The 14,505-nt window shown below is 47.6% G+C and overlaps 1 protein-coding gene across 1 annotated transcript in view; it reads right to left on the minus strand.

Annotated features, from left to right (window-relative positions):
• LOC131398520 (protein HIRA) overlaps nucleotides 1–14,149 on the minus strand; it is a 108,379-nt gene extending 94,230 nt beyond the window's left edge. The window contains exon 1 of the mRNA XM_058532140.1: nucleotides 14,043–14,149. Coding sequence (XP_058388123.1) covers nucleotides 14,043–14,079 — 37 coding nt within the window. The 5' untranslated portion in view covers nucleotides 14,080–14,149. The remainder of the gene's footprint in view (nucleotides 1–14,042) is intronic.
• Nucleotides 14,150–14,505: the final 356 nt, after the last annotated feature.

The following is a 14,505-nucleotide window of genomic DNA, read 5'->3' on the forward strand; positions in this document are numbered from 1 at the left end:
CCAGCTCGGCACAACCAATCTCCCTAATACTGATCTATTTTTTTCTTAGAAATTTCTAACATATTATATAATTTCTTTTATTGTATGTCTGTCCATCCCACCCAGCAGAATGTAAACACCAAGAGCTCAGCAGTTTTGTCTGTTTTAGTGACAGCGTCACCCCCAGTACCTAGAGCTGTGGCCCGGCACATAGTAGCACTTAATAAATACTTGTTGCGGGGCCGGCCCGGTGGTGCAAGTGGTTGGGTATGCGCGCTCCGCTGCGGCAGCCCGGGGCTCGCTGGTTCGGATCCCGGGCGTGCACCGACGCACTGCTTTGGCGAGCCATGCTGTGGCGGCGACCCATATAAAGTGGAGGAGGATGGGCACGGATGTTAGCCCAGGGCCGTCTTCCTCGGCAAAAAAAAGAGGAGGATTGGCAGATGTTAGCACAGGGCTGATCTCCTCACAAAATAAATAAATAAATAAATAAATAAATACTTGGGCCAGCCCTGTGGCGTAGCGGTTATTAAGTGCGCATGCTCCGCTGCTGGCGGCTTGGGTTCGGATCCTAGGCGCGCACCAAGGTACCGCTTGTCAGGTCATGCTGTGGCAGCGTCCCATATAAAGTGGAGGACGACGGGCACAGATGCTGGCCCAGGGCCAGCCTTCCTCAGCAAAAAGAGGAGGATTGGCATGGATGTTAGCTCAGGGCTGATCTTCCTCACAAAATAAATAAATAAATATAAAAATAAATAAATACTTGTTGCTGTTAATGGCTGGAGAAGGCCCACAGCAGAGGTCCCAAATTCAAACATACCTTCAGGGTCACTACCTTCACAATCTTTGAGAGGCAGGCTCCTTATCTCCTGAGGTGGGGACTCAGATGTCACCAACTACCTGCAGGGGGGAAGTACAGCCTTGGCTGGCTCATAGAACCATCTGCTGCTGTTATCTCTACCACTTTGAACCACAAAAGTGTCTCCAGTCTTTAGTAAGCACTACCACAATGACATCTCATAGGTGTCAGGTAGCTGAGAGACTCAAAACACAGCACAGGAAGGAAGCTGTAGCAATCATACAACTGTGTTTTTTTTTTCTTGGCCACGGACTAAAGTAGAAGAAAGTGACATGTATATCATTTATAGACCGTAATCATTCCTCCTGCAGCATTTGCCAACACATAATCAAGAAAGTTTTGTTAACAGTCACTATCTGTTTCTTCACACTCTTTTCTCCTCTAATTTTGCAGAACAGAGATATTCCTTAAAAGTTATCAGCAAAATGGATTTCTATAAATATAATCATCTCTTCCCTCAGTTCCATTAGAAAATTAAGAGTAATTAAGAACAACATTGCCATAGAGGGTAAAATCTGTTAGCTTAATGACAACCACAATTAAGAAAATAACACCATACAGGCATACCTCTGACATATTGCAGGTTTGGTTCCAGACCACCACAATAAAGGGAAAATTGCAATAAAGCAAGTCACACAAATTGTTTAGTTTCCCAGTGCATATAAAAGTTATTTTGAGGCTATACTGTAGCCTATTAAATGTGCAATAGCATTATGTCTAAAAAAAACATAACAATTAAAAAATATTTTATTGCTAAAAAATGCTAACAATCATCTGAGCCTTCAGAGACTTGTAACCTTTTTGCTGGTTGAGGGTCTTGCCTCAGTGTTGACGACTGCTGACCGATCAGGGTGGTGGTTGCTGAAGCTCGGGTGGCTGTGGCAATTTCTTGACATAAGCCAATAATGAAGTTTGCCACACTGATTGACTCTTCCTTTCACCAACGATTTCTCTGTAGCATGCAATGCTGTTTGATAACATTTTACCCACAGAACTTCTTTCAAAATTGGAGTCAATCCTCTCAAACCCTGCCACTACTTCATCAACAAAGTTTATTTAATATTCTAAGTCCTTGTCATTTCAACAGTCTTCACAGCATCTTCACCAGGAGTGGATTCCATCTCAAGAAACCACTTTCTTTGTTCATCCATAAGAAGCAACTCCTCATCAGTTAGTTTTATGATGAGATTGCAGCAATTCAGTCACCTCTTCAGGCTGCACTTCTAATTTTAGTTCTCTTGCTAGTTCTGCCACATCTGCAGTTACTTCCTCCACTGAAGTCTTGAACCCCTCAAAGTTGTCCATAAGGGATGGAATCAACTTCTTCCAAAATCCTCTTAATGTTGATATTTCAACCTCTTCCCATGAATCACAAATGTTCTTAGTGGCATCTAGAATGGTGAATCCTTTCCAGAAGGTTTTCAATTTACTTTGCCCATATCCGTCAGAGGAATCACTATATTTGGCAGCTATACCTTATGAAATGTAATTCTTATATAAGAAGACTTGAAAGTTGAAATTACTCCTTGATCCATGGGCTGCAGAATGGATGTTGTGTTAGCAGACATGAAAACAACATTAATCTCATTAAACATCTCCATCAGGGCTCTTGGGTGACCAAGTGCATTGTCAACGAGCAGTAATATTTTGAAAGGAATCTTTTTTTCTGAGCAGAAGGCCTCAACAGTGGGCTTAAAATATTCAGTAAACCACGTTGTAAACAGATGTGCTGTCATCCAGGCTTTGTCATTCCGTTTATGGAGCACAGGCAGAGCAGATTTAGCACAATTGTTAAGGGCCCTAGGATTTTCAGAATGGTAAATGAGCACTGGCTTCAACTTCAAGTCACCACCTGCATTAGCCCCTAACAAGTGAGTCAGCCTGTCCTTTGAAGCTTTGAAGCCAGGCATTGACTTCTCCTCTCTAGCTATGAAAGTCCTAGATGGCATCTTCCAATATAAGGCTGTTTCATCTACATTGAAAATCTGTCGCTTAGTGTAGCCACTTGCATTAGTGATCTTAGCTAGATCTTCTGGATAACTTGCTGCAGCTTCTACATCAGCACTTGCTGCTTCACCTTGCACTTTTATGTTATGGAGATGGCTTCTTTCCTTAAACCTCATGAACCAACTTCTCCTAGCTTCAACCTCTTCTTCTGCAGCTTCCTCACCTCTCCCAGCCTTCATAGAATTGAAGAGAGTTAGGGCCTTGCTCTGGATTAGGCTTTGGCTTAAGTGAATCTTGTGGCTGGTCTGATCTTCTACCCAGATCACTAAAACTTTCTCCATATCAGCAATAAGGCTGTTTCACTTTCTTATCATTCATGTGTTCACTGGAGTAGCACTTTTAACTTCCTTTAAGAACTTTTCCTCTGCGTTCACAACTTGGCTAAGCATTTGATGCAAGAGGCCTAGCTTTTGACCTATCTTGGCTTTTCACATGCCTTCCTCACTGAGCCTAATCATCTCTAGGTTTTGATTCAAGTGAGAGACATGTGACTCTTCTTTCACTTGAACACTTAGAGGCCATTGTAGGTTATTAATTGGCCTAAGTTCAATATTGTTATGTTTCAGGGAGTAGGGAGGCCTGAGGAGAGGGAGAGAGACAGGGGAACGGCAGGTCGGTGGAGCAATCAAAATACATACAATATTTATCCATTAAGTTCGCTGTCTTATATGGGTGCAGTTTGTGGCACCCCAAAACAATTACCATAGTAACATCAAAGATTACTAATCACCATAACAAATAAAATAACAACGAAAAAGTCTGAAATATTGTGAGAAATACCAAAATGTCACAGAAACACAAAGTGAGGAAATGCTGTTGGAAAAATGTCATCGATAGACTTGCTGGACACAGGGTTGCCACAAACCTTCAATTTGTAAAACAACACAGTACCTGTGAAATGCTTAATAAAGCGAGCATAATAAAACGAGGTATGCCTGTAGTTAATAAAACTGTATTGTGGGGCCAGCCCAGTGGTGTAGCGGTTAAGTCTGCGCACTTCGCTTCAGTGGCCCAGGGTTAGCGGGTTCGGATCCTGGGCACAGACCAACACATCACTCATCAAACTATGCTGTGGCAGAGTCCCACATACAAAATAGAGGAAGACTGGCACAGATGTTTGCCCAGGGACAATCTTCCTCAAGCAAAAAGAGGAAGATTGGCAATAGATGTTAGCTCAGGGCTGGTCTTCCTCACCAAAAAATAAAAAAATTAAATAAAAATTAAATAAAAATTGTGTACTTGAAAGTCACTAAGAGTAAATCTTAAAAGTGCTCATCACCAGAAAAAACAACTCTGTAATTATATATGGTAATGGATGTTAACTACTTACTGTGGTGATCATTTTGCAATATATACAAATATAGAATCATTACGTCGTACACTTGAAATTATATAGTGTTATATGTCAATTATACCTCAATTAAAAAAAAGAAAATGAAAATAACAAATCTATGATTATTATTTAAGTGGAAAATGCACAGCAACATTTTAGCTATTCCAGCTATACGTGCAATGCAAGGTCTGAAGGAGGCTACACAATAAAAACACTGGATTTGGTATGGTATCGGGGATTTGGCTAGGGTCTTAAAAAACTCAGATACTTTTATAATGTGGTATGGACACTAAATAAAATGTGGTGTTTTGTTTTGTTTTGTGAGGAAGATCAGCCCTGAGCTAACATCTGATGCCAATCCTCCTTTTTGCTGAGGAAGATTGGCCCTGGGCTAACATCCGTGCCCATCTTCCTCCACTTTATATGGGACGCTGCCACAGCATGGCTTGACAGGTGGAGCATGGGTGCGTGCCCCTGATCTGAACCTGAGAACCCTTGGGCTGCTGAAGCAGAGTGCGTGCACTTAACTGCCACACCACTGGGCTGGCCCCTAATGTGTGTTTTTTAAAAAAGTATCCAGTCACCCACTTATTTTTTTCCCCAAATGATCTGAAAACCACATTAAAAAAGTTTTAACAACGTGTTTTCCTCACTGCACTTTCTAATTTTTCCTAAATTGAACGGTATTACTTTGATAATAAGAAAAATAATTGTACACTTTACAAATTAAAAGTATCAAATCACAAAATGCTTCATTATCCAGATCTACATACACACCATAAGTATCCTAGTATAATTATATATGGCAATTGTTACTAGCCAAAAACAAAGGCATTTGTCTTGTTCCTTAACAATAGCTCTAGAATGGAGCTCTAGTATTTTCCAAAGGGAGAAGGCAGAGAGGCCACCCATCCAACAGGTGCTTGGGCAAGGCCTTGTGTGGTGGTTTCACTTTGCCCACCTGGTCTAACTGAATCCTGCCTCTTCCTCTCTATCAGCTCCTTTCACAGTCTCACTGATCTCAGTGGGCACCAACTCTGCTCTTGGCATGGGAGTCACTTCAGCCTTCCCTTATCTCACACCCCCACATTCTACCCCCATACTACACACACACAAACACACTCTCTCTCTCTCAGAATCCAACCATATCTCACCAGCATCATTACCTCCACTGCCACCCTGGTCCAAACCATGGTCTTCTCTTGCCTGCATCATTGTGACAGCCTCTTAACAGGTCTCCCAGGTCCCTCCCTTGCCCCCACACCCAGCCTAGTCCCAATGCAGCCTCCTGGACCACCTCTAAGAACCCAGTCAGATGCTCTGCTCCCATCGCACTGAGAATCAAGGGTTTCCAGCAGCCTACCAGGTCCTCCCAGTCAGTCCATTGTTTTCTCTCTGGCCTTACCTCTCAGTACTCTTGCCCTTGCATTGCTTCAGTCTTGCTCCAATCACAAGGCATTCTTGCTATTTCTCAAAGCACCAGGCAAGTTTTGGCTGTTCTCTCTGCCTGAAATGCTTCTCCCTCAGATGGCTGCCTTCTTCACCTTCATCAGGCCGGTCGTGGATGCTGTGGTACCCCGTCCATGTCCCCTCCCTCCAGGAAGGAAGCACACTGCCCCATTTGCGGGAGTGCTGGCCGCCTATAAAGCTCTCAGCTGAGTCCTTCTCCAGGTAGGACTGGCTCTCAGTGAAGAACTGCTTTGACCAAGGTCAGGCCCCCTTCCCAGGACAGCCTGTGCCCAACGACTGTGGACGTGGGAGTATGAAGGCCTGGGCTCCTCACCCCAATTCAGGACAACTCTGATGGGCTAGCCTAGCTCCAGAGCCCCCAAGAGGGTTGGCTGTGGTTTTTGAACTTGCAGTGCAGCTCAACTTCTCCCTGTCCAGTCCTGCTTCCCTCACTCCCCTGCAGGTGGGATTTTGAGAGCACTCCCCAATAATTCTCCTGCACACAAAACTCTCCAGCTCAGAGTCTGCTTCCTGCGATGAGGTTTTTGTCACACGTTGCCTTCTCTCTCAAGCTTTCCCAAAGCGCCCTATTCAAAATTCTCCCACCCTCCACCCATACCCCAGTGTTCCTCATCTCTGTCTGCTGTTTCTCCCCACACTCACCCACTTGGCGCTCCCTGTAACTGCTGTTGTTTATGATTTCTGCTGTCTGTCTCCCCAGTAAGCTCCCCTCCTACGTCTCCCTTTTAGCATACACAGGAGGCCCCCCAGCAGATACCCCTCCCAGTCTCAGTGGCTAGAATGCATTACAAGCTGCTCCTCAACAGATTCCGGCATGCTGTTTGGTTCACAGCACGTAGCCCTGGCACACAATCAGCACTTGTTATTTGGGGAATGAATGAATTTACTGAGTGCCTCTCTGTGCAGGACCTTCCGTTGGAGGATGCAGCAGACCTGGAGTCTGTTCCTATGAAGGTCTATTCCTGGCCCTCAAATGAGGCTTGCTGCCTCTTCTGTCTGTCTCTCTGGCCAGGGTAGCTTCCTTGTGACTTGGCCTGTCCTAGGTTGGTTAATGCATCAAGGCAGGCATTGCTTTTAAAAGCAACAAGTTTTGACCTAAAAAAAAGTTGTGTTTTTTTGCCAAGAGTGTTCTAAACCATTTGCTATCTATTCTGTTTCATCCATTCCCCTTCCTAAAATGGAAAACTCCAAGACACAATTATGTAATTGGTCTCCTTGGGTAAGGACTTGGGCAGAACGCTTCCTCTGGTCATTGGAATTCCCAGCAGATTCCACCAGAAAGTCTGATCTATTAGAAGAGCCAGCTAGGATGAACAGGAAGTTTTATGAAGCAAGTCAACTCTACCAGCCAAGGGTAGCAGACACTGTGGGCTGCCCGTCCACAGACCATCCCCTGTCAACATTCCTATAGTATTTAATACTCGTTTGACATTTACTGAGGGCCTACTGTAGTGTGTGCCAGGCACTGTCCTAGGCCCTGGGACTTAAGCATGAGCAAAGGCAGAGCCTCTGCCCTCCAAGAGCTTACTTTCAGTGGGGAGGTCTCCAGCGGAACCCCAATTTTATTCTGGTATTTCCCCCTCCCCTATCTAAGCCAGCAGGCAATAGTGATTGGTGTTAAGAGAGGGCACGTAACCTAGCTGGTTCAAGCAGGTCAAAGGGGAAGATTCAAAGTCCATGACTGGGGCACAGGCCCCACCCTGCTCCTCCTGAAAGCATTCTGTTGATACTTACGACCAGAGAACTCTCGAAAACCAAATGCCAGAGAAGGCTCGTCAAGCACACCTCAAGAGAAACGTGCCAGGTTAGAAGCCCCAAGGTCCTCTGAGTGGCTACAGAAGCAGCCACAGGACAACATCCAAGCATGAGTGGACTCCTAATACCAAGCTGTACCACGTGGTTTCTGAAAGCTCTTTCCGAGGAGGAAAAGAGCACTCAAGCTCTCTAGGACAAAGCTGGCCAGCCTCAGCACGGAGACCACCACTTGGTAATTAGAAAGAGTAAGCCTGAGCTCTAACTGGAGTCTGGGTGTGACGCCCAACTCACTCCCTTTACATGTAGTGTAATCCTGGAGAGGTCACCTCATTTCACTCAGCCTCAGTTTCCATCTGCAAACTGTACTGCCAGGGATATTTTCTTTCTGCTGCAAGTCATAGAAAATTTCAAGGGTAAGCTACTAACTCACATAACAAGTCCTGAGATGGGTCAGCTTCAGGGTTCATTAATTTAGCAGCTTAAGGAGCCACATCCTTCCATCTCCCCCTCCTGTCAGTGTGGGCCCCATCCTCATGGTCACAGGCTGGCTGCCACGTGCAGACCTAGTGAAGCCCAGCAGAAGAGACATGGGCCTCTCAAGCATCTCTTCTTACCTGATTCCCTGAGAGCCCCGAGCAGACATCCCCTCCCAGTCTTACTGGCTGGAATAGCATCGCATGGCAGTTCCCCAACAAACCTCAGGCACTCACCCATATACCAGCTTAGGGCTATCAAGACTTTCCCCCTGCAGCTTGGCCTGCAGAAGAGGACAGATACCTGAAAAAAACTGAGGTTCTGCTGGAAATGAATAAGGGAGCAGGCCACTCACAGTATCTGTAACATTCCCTTTCTGCTACTTAACAATGTAGACACTGCTGATGGCATTCACCTCTCTAAGTGTTACTGCTCATCTTGGCAGGATGATAAAATGTGCCTGCATTAATTTTTGGTCCCCAGGGCTCATTCCAGACCTATATTTCACGTGCTAGACACCTCTGCAGTCTATAGGCAAACACTCTGGATGAAAGGGACAGCCTAGCAGCCTCTAGGGAAAATGAGGGATCAAGGCAGACAGAGCCTCCTCTCCCTGGTCACTGACAGGACCCAAGATCAATGCAATGGTAGCAGATCCCCTCAGCAGCCAAGGCCAGATGCTCTCAGAGGTCCCACCCAGCTATATAACTACAATTCTGCTCATACAGTGAAAAAAATCTTTTCAACCACTACATAGATTTAAACAAATGTTTAAGAAAACTCCATTTCCTAGCCCTCATCCCTACTCTTTCTCCAACATACTAAAGAAACTCAGAAAGTGACCCAAATCTACACACAGTCACTTGCCTCTGCCCTGTCTTCAGTGCCTACCCACTCCTTCTCACCTCCACCACCACTGACCTCCCTGTTTCCCTCATCATCTCTCACCAAGACCTAGGGAACTGCCTCCTAACTCCTCCAGGGCCTTCCAGAGACACAGGTTGGATGTTACATCCAGCTTCCTCAGAAACCGCAATGCTTCCCTCCCAACCCCCAGAAAGAAGTCCAAGCTTCTAGCAAGGTGCTCAAGGCTCTGCCTCCCAGCCCCATTCTCCCCTTCACCCATTTAGTCTCACTCCCTAACATCCTCTACCTTCTCCCAAATGCTCTCAACCCTCCCCAGGCCTTTGGTCCTGATGTTCCCAGAGGCAGTGCCTTCTCTGCCATCACAATCCTCCTCCGGTCAAGGCTCAGCCCGAGGGCACACCCACTAACCAGGCCCTCCTCCGTGGGGCTATCTTGGATCACTCATGTAGCTCTCTCTGGTTTCCATGTGCCCTGCACTCTAGAACACGGTCTGCATGTCCTTCTCTCCCACCTACCGCAAAGCTTTCCATACATAGGGATAGCCTTATTTACCTCTAATCCCCACAGAACTTTTCTCCAGAAGGGTTCAATGTTTGGTGCATAAATCAGTAAAAAATTCACATGTGTGTCATCCAAGGCAAAATCCTACCCAGTGTTCTTCCGAATCCCCTTCAGATGTATTCTGGTTATTTTCTTAAATTGGCCTCCTGCCTTCAGGCCAGTGAGACAGCGAGGACAGCGAGGAGAGAGCTTGCATTTCCTGAGCTTTCACAGGTAGCAGGTGAGACAGGTGTTACTGGCTTCATTCAACAGATCAGGAAAAGAGATGAAAAGAACCTTCCATGGCACATATTTGGTAAGCAGCAGAGCCCAGAGACTCAAGAACAGGACTATCAGACTCCAAAATAAAAGGCAAAATTCTTGTCCTCAAGATTACAATCTAGTTGGAATGATGAGACAAATACATGAAAAGGCAAATAACAATAAAGATGTTCTCACCTAGAGCAGGGTTTCTCAACCTTGGCACTATTGACAGTTTGGGCCCAATGATTCTCTGTTGTGGGGAAATGTCTTATATGCTGTAGGATATTCAGCAGCAGTCCTGCCCTCTACCCATCAGATACCAGTAGCATTCCCCCATCAGTTGTGAAAACCAAAAATGTCTCCAGACATTGGCCTGTTTGAGAAGCCCTGATCTAGAGCAATGGTGAAGTTTATCTTAATGACCACTGTCATCATAACATAACACCATTAGGATCCCTCCCAGCCTATTCCCAGAGACAGGTCTGTAGTGCCCCTCCAGCAGCTGTGCAGGCCCCGTCCACACCCATCCTGCCCACATTTTCCCTTCAAGCTGACTTACTTATTTTCACCCAGATGCAGTCTATGTCTCAGCAGTATGTCTTAATATTCTTTCTGGAATGAGACAGGATAGGTAAAAAAATAATCTAATCACTGGACAGGAGGAAAAAATACCATAAAGCAATTTGATTAACTGACAAATTATCCCATTACTGAAAATTTGTCAAACACCTTTTTACTACACTGCAATCAAAGTGTGAGCCAGAGGCCAAAGGAGGATGAGACTTCTTTCAGTCCTGGCCCTTCTGGTGAGAATGGGCTTCACCGAAGAGCTGAGCATGAACACTCTCTGCCCAGGAATGAGAATTACAGAAAAAATTCTCAGGAACAAAGGCCCAGGGACGGGAAGAACCATGAACCTCAATGAAATTTTCTAAACCAACTACATTTTCTACAACCAAAACCCCAATCACTTTCACTTTCTGACTAATATATGGTCATAACCTATCTTAGAAATGAGCCTTATTTTGGCCAAGCCTAAAATAAAATTAAATATATAAGAAATACTATATCCAAGAACACAGAGTAAAACGTGTGTGTGTGTGTGAACAGTGCCCTGCACATAACTTCTATGTAAGTGATAAAGATTATTAGTTCTTATTATATGTCTTAATTTAAGATAGTCTTTTATACTTGGGTACAGAGTGAAAGGATAGGAATGAGTCTTTATATTTATTTAACTTGACCAAGGCCACAAGTAGAGACACAAGCCCAAGAATTTACAGCTAACACACAATGGCATCTTGAACCCAGTCTGATGCCATGTTCAAGGCTCATTTCACTGTGATACGACAAGTTCAAGATTTACGAACTCACTGATCACCTTACAGCAGTGATTCTCAACCAAGTGTGATTTTGGTCAACAGGGCACACTGGCAATGTCTGGAGACATTTTTGCCTGTCACAATTGAGCATGTGTGAGGGTCCTACTGGCATCTGGTGGGTAGAGGCCAGGGATGCTGCTAACATCCTACAACATACAGGACGGTCCCCACCAAAATTACATGACCCAAAATGTCAACCGTGCTGAGGGTGAGAAACCCTACCTTACAGGAAAGGTCTTACTACCATTATCGGCCAGGAAAATGAAGACCAAAAGCATGCCTACACCCCAAGCAATACTTCTCCCTTTGCCTTCAACCTGCCCTATTCTAGCTGCCCTCTCTACCCTGTCTGGATGGATCCCATCACCCTGGGGAAAATGCTGGGCTCTCTGCTCCTTTCCTCTTTGAACTCTCAGACACCAGAAAAAGTATGTTCAAGCTGCATAACGAGTTAGGAGACACGGATGCAGGATCAGGAAGCCAGAAAGTGCAATGATGCACTCTCCAAAGCACCATGGTCTTTTTGGTTTGTTAATCCAAAGTAAGCTCCATTTTACTGGCCACTACCTATCACTCTGGCTCTGGCTAAGTAGCCCCTGCCCGCACAGCTCCCACCATTCACCCATCTTTAAAGAACTGCTCAGTAGTGATCCAGACCATCATCATGCCCTTCAGGGTAGTGGTAATTTCCCCTGACAGTCCTTCTGAACACTCAATGAGACAGAGGTTGATTTCAGGAGATTTTAAAACAGAGGAAATTTGAAAAGAACAAGTTTAAAAGAAATTAAATCCCATTTGGCCACAGTCTCAATTTCTTTTATTATTATCTCTTAGATTTCTAAAGCACTTTACAGTCTGGGGAGCACTTTTGTGTCTACCTTCCCTACCGAATATCACAATTGTACTGTGAAGAAGGCAGAGCAGATATCATCACTTTCCATTCTAGGATGGTGGAGACTGCAGCAACAAGAGGCCGGGGCCCACTGCTCTGCCCACTGTGCCAGGCTGGGATGTTTGGCTGCTGGCCTGGTTACGGATTCTCACTCATTTGTACCTAGATAATTACTTAAGCATCTTGACTGACTTACACTTATACAGCATAAAACTTGTGTCCTACAAAGGAGCCTATCACAAAGTTAGAAATTATATGGCAGAAAGCAGAAAAAAGGCTGGAGAAGGGTAAACTATACACACAAAATGATCTAGGCAAAGCATTTTAAAATAAAAATTCTTTCGGGGGCCGGCCCCAGGGCTTAGCGGTTAAGTGCACGCGCTCGGCTACTGGCGGCCCGGTTCGCATGCCAGGCACACACAGACGCACCGCTTCTCCGGCCATGCTGAGGCCGCGTCCCACATACAGCAACTAGAAGGATGTGCAACTATGACATACAACTATCTACTGGGGCTTTGGGGGAAAAAAAAAAAGGGGGACGAGGACTGGCAATAGATGTTAGCTTAGAGCCGGTCTTCCTCAGCAAAAAGAGGAGGATTAGCATGGATGTTAGCTCATGGCTGATCTTCCTCACAAAAAAAAAAAAAAAATTTTTTCGGACCTTCACTTACACAGCAAACTAGTTCATAATAAAACTTTTCCTACCCTATTTTCCAAGCACCACAATCTATAATTACTGAACGTTTGCTGAGCCCTCCAGGGAAAGATCTGCACACTACACATCGTGAAACGCTCTTGGAGATCAACACAGGAGAAACGAAACTGAAGTTCACCACTTTTGCTTTCATGCACAATAAACTTAGTTGTGTCTTCGTCAATTATGAAAACCTCAGCCTTCTTACCTGTGTTAGCCAACATTTATCATATACCTTTTATGTGGAAGGCATTGCTGAGTGTGGCAGGGAATACAGAGGGGAGTGAGGCAGGCCCTGCCCCTGGGCAGGGGCCATATGGAAAGTACACCCACAGGGACGGAGCACACCTAGTGGAATAACTCAGGAGGGATGGTAACCAAAGAAAACAGTGACCTCACCTGGGCCCTGAAAAATAAGATGTCACACAGGAGGATGGAAGGAGAGACCACTTCTGAGTGAAAGAACACTGACAGATGTTCAGTTTAGTTGCAGTAGTAGAAAGCATCCTGGGATCAAGGTCCAAACTAAAAAGCTACACACACAAAAAAGGCAAAAACATCCACTCTACTTGCTCTTAAGAAAACTGTAGCTCCCTCTAGCTGCAATGCAAAGTAGAAATGAGGAACAACACAGAATCAGGGTGACCCTTTACCTATTAGCTGTCGGAGACAGGTTGGAACCAGGGCTTCAGGCCCTAGGCTGGAGGAGTGCTCCCTGGGCTTCTGTGCTCTCAGCAGGGGGATGGGGGCTCATCTGCCCTCACCTCCTTGGGGAGCAAACACCAGCCCCTGCAGCAGCTGTGCCAACAGGTCAGAACTATGATAAAACCGCTAGTTACCGCAGGCTTCTCTGAACCCGAGTCTGTTCTCGACCGGAGGACTGGAAGAGTCGACTCCCCCAGGGTGCGCTTTGGGGCCACCCCCACAGAGCTAAGCAAGGCCCACTCCCTGAACACACGTATGCTCTAGAGGCCCCAACCCAAGTCGCCCTGATACCCCAACTCAGCATCAACGTGGTTCCTTCGGCGGGGGCGCCTCAGCCCTGAGCCACAGCCCTCAAATGGGGGCCCCGTCACCAGATCCAGGCCTCGGCAGGGGCAGTCACAGCCCCTCCGGCACGGCAGAGACGTGCAGGTTTCAGGTCCTCACGCCGCCACCGAAGGGCCACAGGGAGGTTTCCGCTCCGCGTTCACACACTGCACCATCCGAGCACATCCCGACCGAGGCAGAAGAGTGGCAGGAGTTGGCTGGCGCCCAGGGCCGCTCCCCGGAGTCAGGCCGCGGCCCCTCCACGGAGCACGGGGGGCGGCCGGGGGCGAAGGCGGACTTGGCCTCGGCCGGGCGGAGCACGTGCCCGGGCTCGCGGGTCTCCCCGCGCCGAGGGCGAAGTCCGCTGCCGCCGGCCCCGCAGCTTGGGGACCGGACGTCGGGAGCGAGGCGGGCAGGCCCCGCACGCGGCTCCGACCCGACTGCAGACCCCGACCCGACTCCGGGCTCGGCCTCCCGCGACCCCTGCGCGCACTCACCATTGTGGTTGACCCAGGTCGGCTTCAGGAGCTTCATTGTTCGGCCGCCGCCGCCGCCGCCGCCGCCAGGCTGAGGCGAGAGCCGCGTTCCTCAGCGCGCCCGGGCCATGGAGCCGCCGCCGCCGCTTCCTCCCGCGCCGCCCGCCCTCCGGCCGCCGCCCGTCCCGCGCCCTCAGCGCCGCCGCGCCATCGCAGGCCCTCGCCCCCCACCGCCGCCACAGCCGCCCCCCGCGCTCGGCCGCCGCCACCGCCACAGCCGCATCCCCTGCGCCGCTCCTCCTCTGGCGGCTCCCGGGCAACGCCGGAAGTCACGGCGCGCACCTGCCAAAGCGCCCCGGCGGGAAACCGCTCCCCGCGCGGACGGGGCCGCCCAGCTCCTCCGCGGGCAGGGCAAGGCAGGGCGGCTCCGCTCCGGGTTTGGCCTGGGCGCGGCGGCCGAGGGTGGGCAGGGGAGGCGGCTGGG

The sequence above is a fragment of the Diceros bicornis genome, chromosome 35 (assembly GCF_020826845.1).
Source record: "Diceros bicornis minor isolate mBicDic1 chromosome 35, mDicBic1.mat.cur, whole genome shotgun sequence".
In the NCBI taxonomy this organism is placed as follows: Eukaryota; Metazoa; Chordata; class Mammalia; order Perissodactyla; family Rhinocerotidae; genus Diceros; species Diceros bicornis.